The sequence below is a fragment of the Dermacentor variabilis genome, chromosome 2 (genome assembly GCF_050947875.1).
Source record: "Dermacentor variabilis isolate Ectoservices chromosome 2, ASM5094787v1, whole genome shotgun sequence".
In the NCBI taxonomy this organism is placed as follows: Eukaryota; Metazoa; Arthropoda; class Arachnida; order Ixodida; family Ixodidae; genus Dermacentor; species Dermacentor variabilis.
Window position 1 is genome coordinate 237,053,708 of NC_134569.1, and position 23,704 is coordinate 237,077,411.

Here is a 23,704-nt window from a genome sequence, read left to right on the forward strand (position 1 = left end):
GAGATATATATATATATGTATATATATATATATATATATATATATATATATATATATATATATATATATATATATATATTGTTACACACGTGGTGTTTAATGCAGAACCAGATAAAATAGGTGCGTTTTGAGAGTGGTCCCGAGGCAGCTTGACTAACGTTGTTCTCTTCTTTCTTCCACCTGGTTGTCTGCACGGCAGCCGTGGTTCATGACAAAGCTTGTGACATCTCCCCGCTGGCTGACGAAGCCCACCGGGCGAGTCAGTCATCTTGTGGATTGTAACGCCTCAGACGCATGACGTGTGTCACTTCAGCCTTGGCCGAGTGTCGTCCACTGCTCTTGAGACGTGCGATGCGATAGTTCACTTCGCTGAGGCGCTCCAGAATAACATAGGGGCCGATGTAATGGGCGAGAAACTTCTGGCACAAGCCACGCTTCCGCAATGGTGTCCAGAGCCACGCAAGGTCACCAGGATCGAAGTAAACATGGCGGTGATGCCCGTTATGGCGTACCTTAAACCGGTCCTGCGATGCTAGATGACCGTCAGGCACTCTTGTTCAGTGACTGTGTAGTTGCGCTCGGAGCGGCTCATGGACCGGCTAGCGTACGAGATCATGTGCTCACTGTCACCAACATGCTGAACTAGTACATCACCAATGCCTACGCCACTGGCATTGGTGTGAATCTCAGTTGGTGATGAAGGATCAGAGTGGAGAAGAATTGGTTGGGATGTCAACAGGAACTTGAGCTGGCGAAATGATGAGCCGCAATCTAAAGTCCACTCAAAGGGAACGCCTTTTTGGAGAAGGCATGTAAGGGGATGAGCCATGTCAGCAAACCAGGGAATGAATAGGCGAAAGTAAGAGCACAAGCCCAAGAAACTTCGTAACTGCTTGACAGAGTTGGGTACCTTAAATGCTTCTATGGCCGCAGTCTTTTGTGGATCTGGTCGGATGTTTTCTTTAGCGACCAGATGTCCTAGCACAAGAGTTTGTCGTTCCCCAAAATGGCATTTCTTTAAACTGAGCACAAGACCCGCTTTCTCAAAGCAGTTCAAGACCAAGTCCAAATGTGTGTTGTGCTCACTAAACGTTCGCCCGAAGATTGCAATGTCATCTAAGTAGCACTTACAAACTTCCCATTTTAAGCCGCGTAATATTGGGTCTATGAACCTTTCGAATGTTGCGGCCGCGTTACACAACCCGAAAGGCATCACGTTAAGCTAAAATAATCTGTCGGGCATTACAAATGCCGTCTTTTCTCTGTTGTCCTTGTGTATAGGAATTTGCCAGTAACTTGACTGTAATTCAATAGAGGAAAAGTAAGATGCCGCGAAGAGACAGTCGATGGCGTCGTCAATGTGTGGGAGCGGATATACATCTTTCTTAGTAACGGTGTTTAGGCCGCAATAATCAACGCGGAACCGCCACGTACCGTCTTTTTTCTTCACCAATATCACGGGGGCTGCCTAAGGACTAGATAATTCTTGAATGTCGCCTTTGCATAGCATTTCTTGCACTTGATTGCTGATTATCTTGCGTTCTGACGGGGACACACAATAGGGTTTTTGTTGGATTGGCTGGGTGGCTCCTGTGTTGATGCGGTGACAAGTTCTGGACGCAGGAATCGATGGCAGGCCATCGTGCTGCGCAAAGTTGAATACTGAGGTGTGTTTCGTAAGCAGGGCCGTCAACACTTGACGTTCGTGATCACTGAGTGATTTATCAATCATGGAAAGTATCTTCGAGCTCCCGGGCCTCGAGACACTGGTTGCTCCTCCATCGGGTAGCTCTGCAGATAGTGCCACCGATAAAGGCGAGTCTTCCTGAAACATGGCAATCTTTAGGCCTTGAGGTTGCACTGCCGCTTCAGTGGAACAGTTTAGCGCCCACAGCCCCGCGCATCCATTGGTCATTGAGACCACACAGTGCGGAACTAACTTGTTTTTCTTGAGGCAGTTGCGATGTACAGGTTCCACTGCAGCATCGAACGAGATAGGAGTCGGAGAGGAACAGGCGACGGCAACATGCATCGTGGATGAGGCGGGCACGACTTTATCATCAGACACGTACAACACACTCTCCGGGCAAACTGTGCCTTCAAAGAGCACAGGCAAAACACTGGTGTCGACACTGAGTTCTCCCGTCCGGCAGTGAACATTGGCACCACACAATTGCAAAAGGTCAATCCCCAGAATCGCGTCTTGCAAGGAGTGAGGAAGAACAGTAAACTCTGCATTAAAAAATTTCCCACCCAAAGACACATCCATGTTACGCACACCAACTGGGTATAATGATTCATCACTGACTCCATAGAAACTTGTGCACTGGTCTCAACGAAACATAACCTTGTGTCCCAGAAGGCCTTTAAACCCCACACTCATGACCGAGACAGTTGCTCCCGTGTCGACTAAAGCCATTGTAGAGACCCCATCAATCAGCACATGAACCTTATTCTTCAGCATGAAAATAGTTAGAGGCAGCAGAGTCGGCAGGGCACATTTTCCAACGACCTCATCTCCATCGGCCGTGCTGGCTAGTTCCCCCGCGGGGGCGACACGAAAGGGTGCTGAGGCAATGGTGACATGAATCGCGGCCGAGGGGATGGTGATCGGGAGGCTTGGAAGGCTAGTGGTGGCGTCTGAGTACGGTCGGAGGCAGGGGGGCGGTAGCGGTTCCGGGTTCTTCCTTCTACAAAGTAGATCTCCTGGGCTGTGCATCGGTCCTCTCGGAAGTGGCTTTCTAATGTGGAGTCTCCTGGCCATTGAGTGCGCAGTGTACGACCGCATAGTCGGCGCTGACGGTCCGTAGTTCGATACTTGGCGTCGGCTACAGTACCTAGCTATATGGCCAGGCATGCCACAGAAGTAACACACTGGCAAAGGGCGAACTTCAGAATGCGGATTGAAGTATTCTGCTGAAGCCATCGGTTGAGGGTAATGTACAGCAGTGCCGTATCAGTTCTGATACAGTGTTCAAGTTCTCTTTACCAATGAGGAAGTTGTACACATCTCCCACTATTCCTTTTACGATCTTCCTCTGTCATTTCAGGGTTGACAGTTCGGCACAGCTTCAAAATTTATTCGATATAGGTAGTGCAAGTCTCGCCGGGTACCTGAACTCTCTGAGCTAATGTGAATTCCGCACGTTTCTTCTTTGCGTCTGAGTCACTGAAACACTTCTTGATCTCCTCAACGAATCATGTCCATGTAGTTAGCATGCCCGCGTAATTGTCATACCATACCAATGCCGTGCCGGCCAAGAAGAAAACAACTTTCCTAAGCTGACTGGCAGCATTCCAGTTATTCTATTGGCTTACCCTTTCGCAATGTATTTGCCACTCATCCACATTTTCCTCTGCCATCGCCCAGAACGTGCGGGGCTCTCGGTAGTGCTGGATAGGGACTGGGCTCGCCAAGGTACTGCTGGTGAAGGTACTTTGCTCTGTGGCCATGATGGAGCGTGATGGCGAAAGTGCGGCGAGTCGACGGCTTCGACGTAGTTCTTGTTCTGATGGCTCCATTGTAAGTCGTGGGAGTTACCCCGTATCTCCACCAAATGTTACACATGAGGTGTTTAATACAGAACCAGATGAATCTGGTTGATAGGTGTGTTTTCAGAGCGGTCCCGAGGCAGCTTGGCTAACGTCGTTCTCTTCTTTCTTCCACCTGGTTTTCTGTGCGGCAGGTGGGGTTCATGACAGAGCTCGTGACAATATATATTGTGAGACAAGGTCTAGGCAGCCAGTTTCTTCTTTATTCTCTTGAGTGAGAGCCCCACCACCAGGCCCCAAAACGGTGATGATGAGTATGTACAGGTGAGAATATAAAGTGTATCAATAATGCTCACATTAAGTTGCCCACACGTGCAAGCGACCAGCCAGGCCGCGACTTAGCCAGGAGGGAAATGCTGAACGAATCGTGTGAGGCGTGAAACGTGAACGATCTTTGAACTATGATAACGATGGTCCGAAGAAACATCTAAGAGAGTAACGCGGTAGTTTATGGGGGATGTTTGTTCATTAATAATGTAGAGTCCAAGGAAGTGGGATTCAAACTTCTCACACAAACCAGGTGTACGAATGGGCGTCCAAAGGAGCACTTCCTCTCCAGGACGAAAGGAGCCGTCACGACAAGAGATGTCGTAACATTGCTTGCGATCTAGCTGACTGACATCTGTGTTGAAGCGAGCACGTTGACGGCATTCCTTGAGTCTCGAGACGAACTGTTCGGGTATACTGGCCAAGGTGTTAGTTGGGGCATTGAAGAAAGCGGCGTCGATGGTGAATGTCGGTGAACGGCCGTAAACTAGGTAGAAAGGTGAGTACCCCGTAGTTCGTTGGATAGCAGTGTTGTGAGCAAAGGTCACAAAAAGGTAAAAGTTTGTCCCAGTTGTTGTGGTTTAGCCTGATATACATTGATATTGCCATGGGTATAAAACTGTTTACAAGGTGTATTTACAAGGCATATATAAACAACAGCCGAGGATCCCGAGAGGCTGTTGACGTAACGTAGGGCAGCGCCACGTCCCAGTCCTTGTGGTTGGATGAAACATACTTCGATAGCATGCCAGTAATGGTCCGATTAAGTCGCTCAGTAAGGCCATTCGTCTGGGGATGATAGGAGGTGGCCAGTTTGGGCTTGGTAGAGCATGAACATAGAATATCGGCGATGACTTGGGAGAGGAAAGTGCGGCCGCGGTAAGTAAGGAGCTGTCGTGAGCCACCATGTGCTAAAATAACCCGAAGTAGGAAATTTGCGACGTCTGTTGCACAGCTCGTGGGAAGTGCCTGAGTGATGGCATAGCGCGTTGCGTAATCAGTAACGACAGCGATCAACCTGTTGCCGGAGCTGGACTCGAGGAAAGGGTCAAGGAGATCCAAACCCATGTGAAAGAACGGCTCAGGTGGAATGTCATTCGGCTGTAAGTACCTCGCAGGAAGCGTCGCTAGCTTTTTGCGATGTTGACATGGCTTGCACGCAGCTACATAGCACCGTACGGAGCATGCGAGGCCGGGCCAGTAGAAGCGGTGGCGAGCAAACCCAAAGTTTCCGGTAGTTGAGGTGTCATGAAGTTCCTGAAGCACGGTTGAGCGGGATGTTGAGGAATGACAAGAAAGGGAGGACCGTCAGGATGAAAACTACTTCGGTGCAATATCCCGTTGTTGAGAACGAACCCCCGTAACGATGGATCAGTAGGAGCAGATTCCATTCAGTTGATGAGGGTCCTCAAAGTAGTGTCATGGCGTTGCTCATTGGCCGTATCCAAAACTTGGGAAATGGAAAGAACACTTGCGGAAGTGTCCCATGTCGGCGTTGGTGGGCATGTGTACAGGGTAGTGGGACAAGCAGTCGGCGTCCTTGTGTAGGCGACCAGACCTATGCACCACCGAATAGGAATACTCTTGAAGCCGCAAAGTCCATCGTCCAAGCCTCCCTGTGGGAATCTTTCAGTGACGAAAGCCAAAAGAGGGTGTGGTGGTCCGTTGCAATAGAAAAGGGTCTGCCGTATAAATAGGGGTGAAATTTCACCACTGCCCTCACAACGGCCAAACATTCGCACTCGGTAATCGAGTAGTTCCGCTCCACAGGTGACAAAAGACGGCTAGCGTACGCAATGACACATTTATGGCCGTGTTGAACTTGTGCCAAGACGGCACCGATTCCGTAGCCACTGGCATCGGTGCACACCTTGTAGGGGCTGGAGTAGCAAAGTGTCCTAGAATCGGTGGGGTGGTGAGCATGGTGGTAAGGCGGGAAGAGACGGTGGCCTGAGAGGATCCCCATGAAAACGGCACACTTTTCTTCAGGAGATCTGTAGAGGGCGTGCTATGGTGGGGGGCAAAATTTTTAACAAAGTGTTGGAACTAAGAGCAAAGACCCACGAAACCTCGGACATCTTTTGCGCACCGTGGAACAGGGAACTCGTTCACAGTGCAAATTTTCTCTGGGTCCGGTTGGATGCCAGTTGCATTGACATGTCCAAGAACAGTAATCTCACGATGGCCAAAGCTACGTTTCTTGGAGTTGAACTGTAGATTGGCCTTGCGAAAAACGGCAAGTACAGCTAAAAGGCGTTCAATGTGTGTGCTGAATGAGGGCGAGAACACAATAACATCATCTAGGTAGCAGAAACAAGTCGACCACTTGAATCCTTGGAGTAACGAGTCAATCATATGCTCAAAGGTAGCTGGAGCGTTGCATAGCCCAAAAGGCATAAGCTTGAAGGAGTAAAGACCATCAGGCGTTATAAAGGCAGTCTTTTCACGATCTAGGTCATCGACAGCCATTTGCCAATATCCGGACCGTAGGTTGATGGACGGAAAATACTGTGCACCGTATAGGCAATCGAGGGCGTCATCGATACGAGGTAGTGGGTAGACGTCCTTCTTCGTGATGTGGTTGAGGTGGTGGTAGTCGACGCAGAATCTCCATGAGCCATCCTTCTTGACCAGCACAACAGGGGACGCCCAGCGACTTGAAGATGGCTCTGTGATGTCTTTCGCTAGCATCTTGTCTACTTCCGTTTTGATGACGTGACGCTACGAAGCTGAAGCTCGGTAGGGTCTCCGATGGATGAGTGGATTGTCGCCTGTATTTATACGATGTCTGACAAGTGACGTCTGGCCTAAGGGTCGGTTGTTCAGGTTGAATATATCCTTGTAGGAAAGTAATAGACTGCACAGCTGTTCAGTCTCCGCAGGAGTGGGATTCGGGGCGATCATTGTCCTAATGTCGTCAGTACATTCGGCTGACCGGAAAGGCTCACAGGAAGTGTCAATGGCAAAAGTCTCAACGCAACTAACTTCTAAAGCAGTGATTGTAGCCAGGGTGATATCTTCAGGCAGAATTTGCTTAGCGAGCCTGAAATTCACCACAGGCGTGCGATTGTCTGTGACCCTCACACAGTAACGCTGTGGGTGAGAACGATGGCAGTTATGGGAGTGGAGATGTAATCACCATCGGGAACCGGTGTAGAAGGCGACATTTCGATGTATGCCAAGACCTGTGGTGGAATGTGAACAAAATCAGTCGGTCTTAGGCGAATTTCGTGTGGCGTCGGAGGAACGTCCACTAGAGGCAGGTCAAGACGCACAGTACTTGAGGAACAGTCGATGAGCGCTGAATGGGCAGAGATGAAGTCTAGGCCTAGTATGAGGTTATGGGGGCATTGGTCGAGCACAGTGAAAAAGACGACAGTATGGCGGTCGGAAATGCTCACACGTGCAGTACACATTCCGACCACGGTCACCATGCTACCATCGGCGATTCATACGAACCGAGTAACGGCAGGTGTAACAATTTTCTTGAAATGCCGGCGTAGGTAGCTGGTCATAATCGATATGTGTGCTCCGGTATCTGTGAGGACTGTGATGGGTGTACCATCAACTTGGGCATCAAGAAGGTTATTTCTCGTAAACAACGTCAAAGGGGGATTTTGTGGCGAATCCGACATTGCAGCACCACCTCGAGGTGCCGCATTCCCTAGTTTTCCTGCTGGCATGGTCCTGGGTAGGTCGGCCACGGCGAGCGGTGAAGCTGAGGCGGACGTGGCTGGCGACGTTGAGGTGAGGGCGAGCGAGCATAGTGGCGAGTTGATGAGGTAGTGGTGTCGGAAGCGTCGTAGAAGCGACGGGGTGAGGAACTATGGGGCGAACTTGAATTCCGGAAGGTGTTTCGAGGATGAGAGGGCCAACGGCTCCGGCATTGATGGGAAACGTGACCGATTCGGCCACAGCAGAAACAGATCGGCCTGTCATCAGGTGTATGCCAGTCCGATGGATCCCTGGTAGTGTAGGAATAACGGACACTGTGAGGTGGACTGTGATAGGACCGAGGCAGAGGAGCAGGGCGGGTGTCAGGGCGACTCAAGGAGCACGTGCTGGGAAGACCCATATTAGCGATTTCCTGGCGAACCACGGGCTGGATGAGCGGTATCGTCTCAGCGATGTTGTTCCACGACGTCTGTTGAGGCAAGGCAGGAAACGCTGCTTCGAGTTCGCGGCGTACTATTCGGGTCACGTTCTCGCTTAGTGGTAGAGGGCTAGATGGCTCAGTGGGGTCGGTACAGGAAAAGATTGCTGCAGTATTTGGAAGCCATATAAACTGATTTTATATATGGTGACTCTTCGCCTGCTTGAAGCGGCGGCATTCCTTCATGATGGCGACGACACTCGACATATTTCTAAAGACCAGAAGGTTGAATGCATCGTCCGCGATGCTTTTGTTGTGTCCAACCTTGTCTGCCTCTGGCATGGATGTGTTGATTTTATAACAGAGGGCTGGGGCATCCTGAATGTAGGAGACATACGTCTAAGTGGTAGTCTGGGCACACGTGGCGAGTTGTTGCTTGGCGGCTAGATGTGCTTGGCAGCATATCTGTTAGTGTGTGATGAAATTGCTCTGTTAAGCCATTTGTTTGAGGGTATGATGCGGATGTCGTCTTATGAACTGTATCACAAGCTCCGAGTACTTCTGCGATCATTGTTGACATGAAAGTCTTGCCGCAGTCGCTTAACAGTACACGAGGAGCACCGTGACGCAGCACAATGGCAGTCAGAAAGAAGGTGGCAACGTTGGAGGCCGAACTAGAGCGTAGAGGAGCGGTCTCTGCTAACGTGCGAGCTGGTCAACAGCTGTCACAATCCATCGATGACCTGCCGGCGTTATGGGCAGAGGGCTGACTAGGTCTATCCCAACGATGGCACACGGTGCCTCGGGACATGGGATGGGCTGTAAAAGCCCAGCAGGAGGCGAAGTCGGTCATTTCCGCAGTTGACACTGGATGCAAGAAGCGACATACTTGGCCACAAAGGTAGACATGCCTGGCCAAAAGAAACAGCTCCGAATGCGGTGGCATGTTTTGTGGAAACCCGAATGGCCAGCAGATGGGTTGTCGTGAAAGGTTTTAAGGACTTGCGTGTGCATCGAACGTGGAAGAACAGGTACATAGCGGTGTCCGTCAGAGTTGTAAATGTAGCGGTGCAGCACATCGTTGTCGAGCTTAAATAGTCGCAGTTGTCGACACAATCTGGCATTTGGTGCAGAAGTAGTTCCGCACAGGCGTTGGATAATGCTGTTGCACTAGTGGTCAGAATGTTCACACGAGGCGAGCTGAGTGACGCGATTGGAAGATAATGTGCCAGTAACTGCTAGAGATAATAATGGGAGTGGAGACTTTGTCTCATCATCAAGTGGCGAGCAATGAAGAGATGTACTCGAATAATGGCAGCGGGCAGTGAGAGAGAGCGTCAGCATCTTGATGCTTTTTCGCAGACTTGTAGACAACGTCAAAATCGTACTCTTGCAAGTGGGCCACCCAGCGACCAATGTGTCCAGACAAATTTTTGATTGACGACAACCAGCATAAGGCGTGGTGGTCGGTTATGACCGGGAAGTGCCGTCCATAAATATATGGTCGAATTTTTTGTATCGCCCAAACTACTGCGAGACATTCCTGCTCTGTGATCGAGTAGTTTTTTTCGGCTGCCAATAATGCGCGGCTGGCATAGGCAACAACTCTCTCTCGGGAGGTAATGCCATGCTGTAGAAGGACAGCACCGATCCCATGGCCACTAGTGTCAGTGTGCAAACAAGTTTGCGCATTCTCATCGAAGTGGCCGGGGACAAGGTCGGTGGTTAATGCTTGCTTGAGGGCTTGAAAAGAAAGTTCACAGTCGTCTGTCCAAGCAAAAGCAGTGCCCAACGTGAGCAACTTGTGCAGTGGCGACACCACGGCAGAAAATGACTGATGAAGCGGCGGAAGTAGAATGCCAGGCCCAAAAAGCTTCTTAATTGTTTTTGCTTTTCAGGGCAAGGGAAGCGAAGCACGGCAGCAACCTTGTCAGGATCCAATCGAATGCCATCTTTGCTGATAAGGTGGCCCAACACTTAGATGTTCTTTCTGGAAAAATGGCATTTCTTTGTTGAGTTGGAGTCCAACATGGGAAATGCATGTGAAAACTTTGTCCAAATGCTCAAGGTGCTGACGAAAAGGTGTAGAAATAATGTAATCTAAATAGCACAGGCAGGTGTTCCACTTAAAGCCATGTAAAACTGTGTTGATCATGCTTTGAAATGTTGCAGCACCATTACATAAACAGAAGGGCATGATGTGGAACTCGTAAAGTCCGTCTGGTGTTGCAAAGGCTGTCTTGTCCTTGTCCACTTCGTGCATGGGGATTTGCCAGTGCCCGGATTGAAGGTCTAGACTAGAGAAATATTCTGCAACCTGGAGGGAGTCAATGGCATCGTCGATTCTTGGCATCGGATATATGTCTTTGCGTGTGATCTTATTAAGGGCTCGATAATCGATGCAAAATCTTACAGAGCTGTCTTCCTTGCGAACCAACACAACAGGAGATGACCAAGAACTGCACGATGGCCGAATGATGTCTCTTTTGAGCATGTCATCAACATTATCCACAATGATTTTCCGTTCTGCGAAAGACGCACAATACGGGCGGCGGCGTACAATCGAACTGCCTTCGGTTTCGATGCGATGTGTTGCGATGAAAGTACGCCCCAGAAGCTTGGAGTGAAAGGTCAAATAAGGTGCTGTGTTTTTGCAGGAGTGCCAAAAGGTCTTTCTGTGCAGCAGCCAGGTCGGGATTTATCGCGGCCGTTAAAGCAGCGGCAGCAGTATGATCATCAATTGTGGTAGACAAAGGTGGTAATTCGGTGTGAAGTGGTACCTGCGAAAGAGGTTCAGTGTCGGTAAAGCAAGTCACAGTAGTGCCCTGGGAGAGCACAACTGGCGAAGAACTAGGGTCACGAACAGCGACGAAGGCTCTACCATCCTGAAACCGCACCAGGCTAGGAGTAAGGCTAAGCCCACATCAAATGCAATGACCGCTCGGCGCTAGGAACACATCACCATTAAGAATAGTGTTGGAAGTCAGTGTGAGAATATGCTCATTGCCCACGGGAATGAAACAGTCAGTAGACGTGACAAAACGTAGACTATGAGCATCGACAGCAAGCGAAGATTCAGTGTCCGTCATATGAATAGTTCGCTAACGGCAAGAGATGAAAGCTGAGGTGGAGGACAAGAAGTCCCATCCCAAAATCATTGCATAGGTACATGAAGACAGCATGACGAACTGAATGTGGTGAAGGATGCCATCAATGAAAACATGTGCAGTGCAAATACTGGAGGGCTGGACAAGAACTGCATTAGCACAATGAAGGGGAGGGCCATTGTACGGTGTCTTCACTTTTTGCAATCGAGAACACAAGTCAGTACTAATAACGGAAAGCGATGCACCCGTGTAAACCAAGGCTTTGGTTCAGACACCTTCAACACACACCAAAAGTACATTTGATGGGTGCTCCGGAGCAGTTTCATGTTGTCCAAAGGATGGAGCTTTCCCTCCAGAAGCTGCATTATTTAGTTTTCCAGGCGGTGATCGGAGGATGAAGTAGCCAGTCGAAGAGGGGAAGAGGAGCACTGCATTGGCGATTGTGATGTGTGGTGCGCGACATGGTGCAGTGATCGGGGCGGTCAGGAGCAGACGACAAGGAGTGCGCGCACCGAGGCAAATTCCGTGCTGGAAGGAGAAAAACGACAACGCCGAAGAGCGTCTGGCACGTGAACGCGCGGCGTAAGAAAAAAACTAAAAGAAAAGCAAACCAATTAGGAAAGACCACGGGGCGTCAGGCAGCCAATCGGAGAATGCCTAATCGGCCAGAGAGAAGAAAAAGCGTGGTGCGCTGGCAGAAGAGAGAGACACAGGGGAGATGCCGAAAGAGTTCCAGGAAGCGACACCAGGAGGAGGTCAACCACCGGACCGGGAGTTGAAGACGGGCCGTCGGGTTCCGGACCCGAGCCACCAGGACTTCACCCGACCAGGGCCTCCTGCTAGCCCGTTCCTGTGCGTCACCCGTCTACCTGAGCGTGCCGCCAGCTGCTCAAAGCCGGTGAGCGCCTGCGCCTGGTGGGCAGGACGAGAACAGTTGGGCTACAGGCCCGAGTTCTACGCCAGCTGCCCGGCCTGAACGCCGCCCCCGTCTGTCGTGCCGCCTGCTGCCTGAGGCCGGCGTTCGAGCTTCTGTGCCCGTGGGCAGGACAAGAGCAGTCGGGCTACGAGCCCGAGCTCTACACCCAGCTGCACGGCCAGAACGTCGCCGCCATCTGCTCGTGCCACCAAGCCGCCTGCTTTACCTCTCCAAGCCAGAGCTGGCGCGCTCCGGTCGCCCGGTCAGTCAACTTACACCACGACCTTTGGTGAGACCGGCGCAAGTCCTTGCGCCAACTTGTCGCCGCGTCTCCGCATCGAGACTGTTATGCGCCCCTGCCGTCTTGGCAAGCCCGGACTCGCGCACTATTTAGCTTCACACTAGCCCCAAATGTGTCTTACTGCCGTGATGTCTATTTGAGTGTTTATATTATTCTTTCTATTTTTATCTATAATTTATTTTAAGCTTTTTTTAGTTTCATTAAAAGTTTGTGTGTGTGTTCGAAACTAACGGCTTTGTCCTCAATTGGGTTCTCGGAGGCTGCGCCTAAGAGAACCGTTAAAACCTTTTAGTATGCGAACCGTTGTCCCCATATTTGGGCATCACAGTGATAGAGAGCGACGACGCTGGAAACACAATGAACCAGCAGTGTTGAAGTCCTGTGGAGATGGGGAACGTCGTGGATAATAATTGTAGTAGAAATGCTGACGTTGTGGTACAGGGCCAGAAAACTCATCCCTTTCAAACCTGTCATAGCCATGTCTTTCGTCTTGCTGATGGCATCAGCAAAACCTTGAAATGTGGCCATGGATGCCGCAGTAGTAGCAAACCGGTCGAGGTGGGCTCCATGCGTTCTAAGACGGAAGAGGTGCTGGTCTTGCAGTGATAGGATTCAGGGACATGTGCGGTGCAGGTGCCTGTTGTGGTAGCTGCTGGGAGGGTGGCACTATAGAGGCAACCTGAACACAAGTTGGTGTAGGGATAGGGTGCGGGCTCGGGACTTGGGCAGGTCATGGCAGCTATCTCTTCCCTCACAATATGGCGTAGGCTGCCACCAGGAGGCGTCAGATGGACCTCAGGAGGGTTTGACGAAGCTTGGGCGTGCAGTTCCTCACGGATGATGGAGCGAATCAAGGCACGTAGCTCGCTGTCGGACGCCTTGAAATCAGATGTGTCGGGGTGTAAGCAGAGCATATGAAGTTCATTGAGACGCTGACATGTACTGATGTCTGCGACGGTAGTGGGATTCAGCACTTCAAGAGCATTGAATGCCACAGTCCCAATACCCTTGAGCAGGTGGCGTACACGGTCACTCTCTGCCATCGAGATGTTCACGCGGCAGCAGAGGGCGAGGACATCCTCTATGTATGAAGTGTAAGACTTACCCGAGTGCTGAACATGCTCAGCAAGCTGCTTCTTGGTGATACCTGAGTGGACAGACAAGTTCGTGAAAATCTGCCGTAGGTGGTGTTTAAAGGTGCTCCAGTTGACGAAATCGAGCTCATGATTGTAAAACCAAGTTTTCGCAATGCCAGTTAGGTAGAAGGCGACGTGAGCAAGTTTGGCTGATTAATTCTAGTGGTTAAAGTCACTCACATGCTCATATAGCTCCAACCAGTCTTCAACGTCGTCACCTGGAAGCCCAGCAAACACCGGTGGATCCTTCTGAGGGGGGGTGACTGTCCAAGAAGGCGCTCCTGCAGGAGCAAGCAAGGTGGATGTCATGGTATTTGTCTGCTGGTCTTGCGACATGGTTGAGCGCAGTTGGTAGAGATGGCGACCTGAGCGGAGCTCCAGGGACGTAGCGTAGGTGAAGCTGGAGAGATACCGGGAGTGAGAGGACGAAGAAACCGGACAGCACACTCCACCACTTGTGAGACAAGGTCTAGACAGCCAGACTCTTCTGTATTCTCTCGAATGAGAGCCCCAGCACCAAGCCCCAAAACGGTGATGATGAGTATGTACAGGTGAGAATATGAAGTGCGTAATAATGCTCGCAATATATATGTGTGTGTGTGTGTGTGTGTGTGTGTGCGTGTGTGCGTGCGTGTGTGTGCGTGTGTGTGGGGGGGGTTCTGAAAGCTGGTAGGGCCCCAGCCCCTCCTGGAACAATGAAGACTCTCTGCCTATGCGAGCACCCCCTGGCACGCTTCGGCCTCCGCAGCCCCAACCCACGGGCCGCCCTGCTTCCAGCTTTGATCCCCCCGCTAACCCTTGGGTGCCCTGGAGATCCTGCGCCACCTACTTTATTATAACCTCAGGTGCTCTCCTGAGGCCTCTGTTTGCCGGTTACATGTGCCCTCCTGGAGCAGTACCTGTAAAAAAATCAAATCGTCACAACGAAAAAAGCGGCCCGCGACTTACACAACACCAGTCAGCATCTTGCCGTCCTGGAGACGCCGCCAATAATGCGAAATAATGACACGTTGTTACAACTAGTAAAAAACACGATTGAATAAATATAATTACGTCCAGCCGCCAACTTGCTACGCTAAGTCTAGTGAACGCTGATGTCCGAGAATGTTAGTGTACTCTTGATGTCCAAAAGCAAATGTTCTCTTGTTCATCTCTCTAGCCTAGACCCCCTAGAGAGCACATATATGATGCCCAACATTGGTTGATAAGTACTTTGTTTTTCTTTAATGCGTAACTTTGCTTTGTCGTTGAACTCTTGATTTGAGTCTTGTGAATAAACATACTGTACAGTGATTTAGTGCAAGCCAGGACAGCACATAGAAGAATCATACGTCCTGTCCATTTTGTTTGTTCCTCTGTAGGTTTGCATCTGCTCTCCCTTCAGTATTGTTCGTTATTGGGCAAGTTCAAACATATCGAAGTAACTGAGGCCGAGTGCAGATTATAATAAAGGCGAAGCACAGGTCCAACGGCACAGTCACCATCCTGTTCAGTATCAGCTTATTCTTTGTCTTTGTTCGCACATAACCTCACTTTTCCCTTAGCCTGCCCTAATGCACAGCATGTTTTTTTTTCTTTAGGAAACCTTGTAAGAGGTTGATGTTTGCCGCATAGTTTGTGACAGTAGATCAGGGGTTTTTCAGAATGCAGTTCTCCTGAAGTCAGACAATTTTTCTGCGATGGATTTAGTTCAGAGCATAGCGATAGTCTGCATAAAGCCCACTAGGATGATCAGGTGAAGGCAATATTTGTAGAGGTTCCTACAGTTACCTTGAGAGAAAAGCGCTGCTGTGTGCAGTGCTGTTGTATGCCAGGAATGGGCATTACCACCTTTTTCGAGGGGCCAAGACACCTTTAGAATACTGCGTGTCCAGTGTTATAAGTTTCATTGGTACAAATTATACCAAAACATTGCTTTGCTAATGGTCTTCTTGTTATAATATTATTGCATAAGAATTAAACATAATTTAAAGCCACTTAAAAGCCAAGTACTCCCAGTATGGTGTATATTTATATACAATATGTACAGAACTGCCAGCACATTGGGGGATTCTGAGCAAACATATTTTATATGCATGGTTTATGAATTTGGGCACATTTTATGATTTTGTTAATGTTGGGTGAAGTTTTATGAAATAAGAGTTCTTGTCATGAAAAAATTTTTGCTCATCGGTCTCCAAACCTCTTCTAAGAAGTCTTCAGACACCACTTGCTTTGAATGTGCAGGTTTGTATAGAATAGTTCCTGAAGCAGGAAAAATGGGCAGCAGCAAAGTCACTGAGAAAGTTGCTGTGATCTAAAGGCTACTGTAAAATACTGTAGAAGCGCCCAGTTTCGCACAAGTGCCCAGTGTTAACATTTACAAAACTTCAGAATTCTGAAAATTGTATTTAAGTGACCAACCCCTTGAAAGCACCAGCATCAGCCAAGACTTCAAGGGCTCAAGCATATATGTCAGCCAGTGGAAGAAGCTATTCGAAGTGACAATGTGCGTTTTCGCCAACAGTCAGAAGGCCCCTGCTGCCTGCAAGGAAGCTGTTCATGCCTTTTGCCCAAGAATTGCAACTTTGAGGACACGCTTCGAATACACGGCCTACAGCACCTGTAACAGGGACCAAATTATGGTTAGAATGGACAGTCCAATGACTCATACTAACAACATTGCGGGGTAAAGCAGTATACGGATCACTAACACCGGCCTAAGGAGCCGCTGAGTTTAGTGATGATGAGTAAGCACTAGTGCACCCCATCATTTACCATTTGAAAATAAACATTTTTCTTCGATTCCGTAGCCACCGTAGCCCTGCCTTGGAAATTTTTCCTTGACTGCCGTCTTGGCTTTTACTGCTTCATTCGGATAAGCACCCATATCTAGATTAACCCAATTTCCAGTGAAAGTGGGGTGGGTGCTTCCATGGTATATTATGGTACGTGTTGCTGGTCAGTTTTTGCTGTTCCTAGTTTGCTGCTACTTGTGTGCTACGTCTAAAGGTAAATCATTATTATAGTGCTTATGTTTCTGTCAAAAGGCATGGGCTCAAGGTAAGCTTTAAAAAAAAAGTTTCTGCTATTCACCCCCTTCTTTCTTCATCCTGTCTGTGAGATTGGTATGCATTTTAAGGTTCACAGGTTAGCAGGCACAGTAGTGCTAAAGTGATGTTACCATCAGTCTCTCACTTTTGGTGCCCCTAGTGATTTGCCAGGCTATTGCTCACAATAGGACTGTCTTATTTTCACTTTGGATATGCAGTCAAATATTCTTGGATAACTTTCTCTTGGTAGGGTCCCTTTAACTCTTTCGGTACTGCAAAAAAATGTGCTCTCAATTTTGGTGGTTTTATGCTTTAAGATTATGCTTCAAGATGTAGTAGTCGCAATGTATACAGCTAGACATAAAATTATAGCCTGGTCACTGGTGTATCATGGATGTATTGCAGTAATTTCTCAGACAATTTTTGAGAATTCTTATGTGAAACTTCAAAGAAGCACCTCAAAGAACATGAACGAAAGCAATAATTTGCTGTTTTTAGTTTAAATACTGATAGTAAACAACATAAATTCATAAAACATGCCTCTGGTTACTAGTTTCCAATTTTTGTAAGTCATATCACAAAAAACTGATGATTTGTTGGTGTTATACCCATATTGATGCCCATGCTAAGTGGGAAAGCTATAGCTTCGCAAATGTGAAAACTGGTCAGCTCCTGTTGTACAGGGAGCATTTGTTTCTGCTCATTTAACAGGCACTTGTTCATTTTTTACTGCATTCTTTAGGGTCGCAAAGCTATGGTTGTCAGGTCAGGGAGCATGCAGAAGCTTTCTCTGATTATTTTGTTTTGTGTGTGTTGGGATTATTTTGTTCAATCTGCTTTTCCGGGCAAGCACTGTGTTCTAGTGTACATTCAAGTGGCACTGGAGCTTCCACATGCATTGTTCAATTACAGTAAAGTGCTGTTTAATTATGTGGAATGGTGCACAATATTGTACAGTAATGAGTAAGAGTTCCTGCACAGGTGTTCAAAATACAAGAGATTAGACTGCTAGTCAAGTTTTGGCCAAATGTCTTTCTGTAATTGACTGCGTGCTCTTGTGTGAGCGAAAACCCTACACGATGGGAAGGGTTACGTGTAATAATTTGGGAATACCCTGTTGAAGCACTGTTGGATAAAACTGACCCACGGTAGGAGGGGGGAAGGGAAAGGGGGAATAAGTGGCACTTGATTTCAATCGAACCTAATTATCCATCTAACATGTGTTCATGAGTGTCTATCGTTGTTTGAGACATCGTTGAAACAGGCTATACGTCTGGTCAGAAAAACGACAACCCGAGAGAAGCTTCTGTGTCTTCGTTTCTGCTGTAACTTAAAAATTATCTTGCCAATTTGACTAAGCGCTTATTTTGAATATTTTTATTGGTGAAATGCTTGGAGCACCAGAGGCTAATCTTGATGATACCCCCAGTCGAAGTCTTATTTTTCCAGACTCCCCAGTCTGCCAGAAATTGTCAAATCTGACAAATACTTGAAGTTGAATTGCCATTTCAAAGGGTGCATGATGATGCTAGTAGAATTCCAACAAATGTATAAGAGTGTGTAAAGAAACTCACTCAAATTAATTTATACAGGCCTGGTAATCAAAGGGTTAAGCTGTGATATGTGATATTAGGAAGACGCTTTACCCAAGGGTCAATTCCAGTTGGCCTATTCAAATGCTTGTGAAACGAAGAAATGCACTCATTGCACAACTACCTAGCTAATTCGAATGAGATTTGTTGAGTTAAAAGGACAAAGCGAGATTCGACTGTCTATTGGGAGCAAGGGTATTAAACTGTTTCAAAAAAATTTTAACATTTTAAAATTTTGATCAAATTGAAGGCCCAATGTTCACAACTCATTAGCTCTACACCGAAAATAGATGTTTCAATCTTCTAAAGTGTATTTTTAGGTCATATAATGTGGACAAACATTCATTAGTCTAGATCTTAATAGACATGGTAGGTTTACAGAAAGTCTTGAAAAGTTCTGTTGATAAATGCTTCATATAATCCAGAGGATTTTATAGTGTATCAATTTTGCAGGCTTTAGGTATTCCAATAGATGCACGTTTCAGAAATCTGATGCCATGTTTTATTGCTTTGTTAGAGTTGTAAACTTATGCTTCATTTTTCTTCTGGAATTTTTTCGTTATGTTAATTTTTGTCCGAAAGAAAAGTTGATCTAAATCAAATATTTTCTTGCAACATATGGTAGGTTTTACTGTTTCCTTTTAAGTTCAGCAAACCCCATTGATGTGCGTGCAGTGGGAGCCTAAGCAAAGCAATTTCCCTCTTCACTATGCATTTAGATAGGAACTGCTGAGCTGAAGCTTCCTCACCAGACTTTGGCATTGCAAACAAAAAATTGCAGTGCATATATCGTGCTGTGGTCCTCGTGTCTGCAAAGTATTGCATCAGTGTGCACTGTGAAAACAGCTGAAAATTTAAAGGAAAGTCTGTGCACTCTTCTGGAACTGTGTTGTGATGACGGTGTTGCAGATGTTGTTGCTGACTGCTATCCTCCCTTTCTCCGCAGGGCGAGTCTGGCAACAGCAGTGGCAGTGAGGAGCACTACAGCTCAGCTGAAGATGACACGGTGGGCTGTGTTTGCATGCTTTCTGTCCATACTGAATGCTCGATAGGCATTTTCTGTTTCATTTCTTCTTGTATGTGTCAGTGCACTGTGCACATTGCTGAAACCTTGCAGCAGGTGCCTGAAATTGACTTGTTGCATTAGGATTAACTTCGTTGGACCCCTTGCCCAGCCTTATGCCCAGACAATGTCCCTTTCAATTTAATCTTCAGTTTAATCAGAAGTTATTGCTCAATAAAGTTTTGGTGTGACTTGAAGCCAGCTGTGTGCAGTACAACATGTGAATAATTTATTTCATTTTTTGCAAACATTATGTGTTAATTTTTGAGAGGTCACTGTGTCAAGAACAGGAAACAAGACCAGAAAATACAAGTAAAATGCAGTTTAAAATTCCAAGAGATATTGACCTGTGATATAAAAGTTATAAACAGGGATAAAGTGCCTCAGACAGGCTGGCAAATGTTTTGACAGGAGGACTTATCTTTGTCAAAGCGGCTTTGTCGTCCTCTGCAGGTTAGTTTTAACAGTTTAGCAGAATGTCGTTAAGTGCAGTCGTCGGTAGTGGCTGGCTGTAAAAGGAGAGACTGAAAAGATGATGTGCGCTGTTGCTTGACATCTCTAGGTGTGGTTTCTAAGACAAGGGGACAAAAATGGGAGTGTGGGAAGGCGGCAGAAAAGAAAGAGAAGGCGCTGGGGGAGTGACAGGTGAGGGAGCCTTCAGAGTACTCAACAGGAGCCGTAGGTGTCATAGGCGGCATGTGTTTGTGGTGTCAGAAGAGCCGGTCAGTGCACGAGTAACAATAAGGCCTGAGTTGAAAGAATGACTTGAGTAGCATAGCAGCAGTGCAGAGGGTAATTATGAGGAGTTGGAAGACAATGGCTTGGTTTTTCAAGGAATGTTAGCCTCAGTAGTTTGGTGTAGGCTTCGTCACAGCAGCATACTGAAGTGGCATGACCCTGTGTGGCTGAGGTGCCGAGAAAGGAGAAAGGTAGAAAGGTGCCGAGAAAGAACTGTGGCATCGTAGTAGCAGGGTCCTTTGATAATTTTCATCTGGTCAGATAAATAGTGATCTAAAGAAAAAAAAAGATACTTGCTTCTGCAACCCCTAAGGGAGCACGGCTATCTGGTCATGAAACTTCCGCATAATACTATGGGAGACCTTCATATAGCGTTTGCAGTGGACGCACCACAGCGCTGGCGCAAGTAGGTGGACTGGAGCAGATGCCAAATGGACGCCCCAGGCGTCCTGTGCATACGCTCGCTATTACGCAAGGGTCGACTGCCTGTATTGGCGTGTCAATATTGTCGACACACTGTGCAAATCACCGTCCTGTTTTTGTACAGTGTTCAGAAACTTAAACGCGAACAATTTCGAAACAACTTCAGTGCCTTGTTACAACAATGCCTGCTGCTGCAGCAAGCCGGCACACATGACGTCACGGTGGTCAACACGCAACCCCATGTGCACCGGCATGCAGCCACCGGGCACTCACAATCCTCCAAAAATACGGCCATCCGTTGAAAAATATGTGAAATAAAAACTGCATATCGGAACAGTTGCGTCTTCTGAGTTGAATTTCGATGCTTCCCTCATTTTTGTTAAAATGAAGACAATGCAAAGTGCGACCATTAGTCGCACTTTGCACTTTCCAGATGGTGTCGCTTACGCGCGCTTGCACTTTGATGCAGTTCAGGTGTCCGCCTTGCGCGAGATAGTTCGGTGTCCACGGCAAGAAGTGTGAAAAACACAAAAAGCAAGAAACATTGCGCTTTCGAAGCGACGAGGAGCTACCTTTTCGTTGGTAGTTTTCATGGTTCCAGCATCTGTTTTGCGTGCGTCACTAAATATATGGCACTTCAGGGGTGCTGGCAGCGGAATCTATAGAAAATAGCAACAGTGGGTGCTGAGAGCCAACAGCAATGTTTTCATGGGTAACTCATATGGTGAAAACTTATGAACTGATGGGTTGATGGGCGGAATGGTTAATTTTGGAGCTTTCACTAGAACGATCTCTCAGAATAATGAACAATTTACTGTGGTGCCCTGAAGTTTATTATATTGAGGTTTCACTGTAGTTCCATATTGCACTTACAACATGAGTATACTATGTTCTGAAGGTTCAAATTAAGTGCAATTTTGTCCTCGCTGCAAATTATTCAATTAAAGAGCACACAGTCATCCGTAAACAGCGATTTGCACGGGCGCTGTAAACATGTTGATGTCATTAATATAATTGGAAATAATAATGGTCCTAAAATGCTGCCCTGTGGCACACCTGAAGTTACAGGAAGCTCATCTGAAAAGTTATTGTCAATTTCAACAAACTGCTTGCAGTTAGTTAGGTACGCAGTTATTCAGTTAATTAGACATGTTGGCAGGCTAATCAGTTAGTTTTTTGATACGCTGTGAGTGTGAAACAAGATAAAATGCTTTCCTGAAATCCAAGGAAATTACATCAATTTGCCCAAACTTTTCAAGAACCTTTGAAAAGCTGTGAACGATGGTAGTTAATTGGCTAATGTATAAAAACCTTTATGAAATCCATGCTGGCAATCAGAAGATTTCTATAAGTAAGGAATTTGTTGATCTCTGTAGCTATAATATGTTCTAGTAGTCTGCAGCAAGAGCACATTAGTCATGTCTGACGATAATTTGTTATACGTGCCTTTAACCAGTTGCTAGGAAGGACTGCAGAAGACAATGAAGCATGAAAAATAATAACTAAAAAGCGGGTAATTTTTCAGCGTATCTGTGCAAGAAAACATTCTGTATGCAATCCGGTCCAGGTGAGGATTTAGTTTTCATATTAAGCTGCGTGGAAAGTACGCCTGGTTGCGAAACTATATCGGGCAGGCAGTACAATATATGGCATGTGATTTAACAATGGACGCTCACAAGAACTAGAAAAAACATTGTGAAAATACTTGAAGTGCTCTGCAATGCAGTTCTTATCAATGACCAGGCACCCTTCGTGCATAATTTGATCAATTGGCCTAGATTTCTCCTTAAAAGACCCCAAAGTTTTTCCACTGCATTGCGCATGAAATTTTGCAGTGTGCATAAGATACTTTTCTTTTGCATTTCTTATTAACTGGTTTAATTTAACTGGTTTGAATAATATTATGAGAGGCACCTTGTCATCTTAAGCGCTTAATTTTTCTTTTAATATGTAAGGCTTCTCACGTTATCCAGGAAGTTTTCTTTGCTGTTCTTTTTGTTATATTAGGAATGAAATCAAGGCAATGCATGCATATGTTTCTAAACTTGTTCCAAAGGTCAATAACATTGTCACCACGAAACTTGCTCAGACAAAAGTCCAGGTAATCTAACGCGCTCTCGTCCCTGGTGTGAGAGAAGTCTTCGACAGTAACCTTCTTGCATCGATTTTTTTACATGAATTGAGTGGAAAAGAAGAGTACAGCATGTAATGATCAGAGATACCAGGCTCAACAGACACAGAAAATTTACCAATGGTTTGACTGATGAAGACCAGGTCAAGTGCAGTCACTGAAGTGCATTGAATGCGTGTCGGTTGATTAAAAATTTGTTGCAAGTTGTGACACTACAATATCACTTAAATAGCTGACATTTTAACTTAAATTAGGATCAAAGAAACCATGCTTGTACTCTATTTCTGGGAGGTTAAGATCCCCAACAAGAAGCATTTTGTCATGAGGAAACGTTGCCATGTGTTTGTGCAAGTCACGCATGAACTGCAGTGGTGAATCAGGAGGGCGATAGAAGTCAAACAGCAACATGTAACAGCAAACAGCAACATGTAAGCTTTAAAGTGACGAATTCAATATTTTTTGCCTGACGCAAGAGTACAACTGGAATATTTTCTTTGACCCTGAGGGCCACTCCAGCTCCTGTCGTACGCATGTCTCGGTGATAAGCCTGATAAGAAGGGGTAAAATGAATGCATTGTCGATATCTTCATTAACCATGTTTCAGTTATCACAACTACGTGAGGGGTGTTTCCCAAGATAATCGCCTCTAGTTGGTCATTTTTATTAACGATACTGCGTCCGCCTATATTGAGGATTCTCCTTTTACAACTTGTTCGGTTAAGTCAGTTTTCATTAGAAGTAGCTTGACGGTTCCGAATATTTATTCCCATGTTTTGGCCGTCACTCCCGATAAATAGTTTATCGTTTATGCGCAGTTTATCATTGTTCAAACTGACTTTCTTTTCCTGATAATTTTCTATTGACTGCTGAGGAACCTATAACCTGTTGTAGATGTGGTGAGAGGCTCACTGTCCTCCACGTCCCCCTGGAGTGTCTGGAAACCAAAAGAGAAAGATTTTCCTCTAGCATACCACTATTGTGTCCCTCTCCATCTCACTGTTTCTTGGTGAAGAACCGCTTTTAAAGGGAAGCTTTCTTTGCCTCTTCCTTTGGCTTTCCCACTGCTGCTGCTGCTGCCGCTGTGGCTGCTGCTGGCTCGCACACAGCATAGGGGGGAGGGGGGGGAGGGGGGGTTCAGAGTGTGTATGTAGATGAGAACAGAAGAGAAGAGCAGTTTAGGATAGGTAGCGAGGCACTGGAAGTGTTAACGGAATACATCTACTTAGGGCAGGTAGTGACCGCGGATCCGGATCATGAGACTGAAATAATCAGAAGAATGAGAATGGGCTGGGGTGCGTTTGGCAGGCATTCTCAGATGATGAACAGCAGGTTGCCATTATCCCTCAAGAGAAA

General features: G+C 46.9%; 1 protein-coding gene across 1 annotated transcript in view; it reads left to right on the forward strand.

Annotated features, from left to right (window-relative positions):
- The window catches only part of LOC142570726 (uncharacterized), a 175,172-nt gene that overhangs the window by 3,184 nt on the left and 148,284 nt on the right, over positions 1-23,704 (forward strand). Inside the window, exon 2 of the mRNA XM_075679071.1 lies at positions 18,943-19,002. Within this exon, the coding sequence (XP_075535186.1) occupies positions 18,943-19,002 (60 nt within the window). The remainder of the gene's footprint in view (positions 1-18,942; positions 19,003-23,704) is intronic.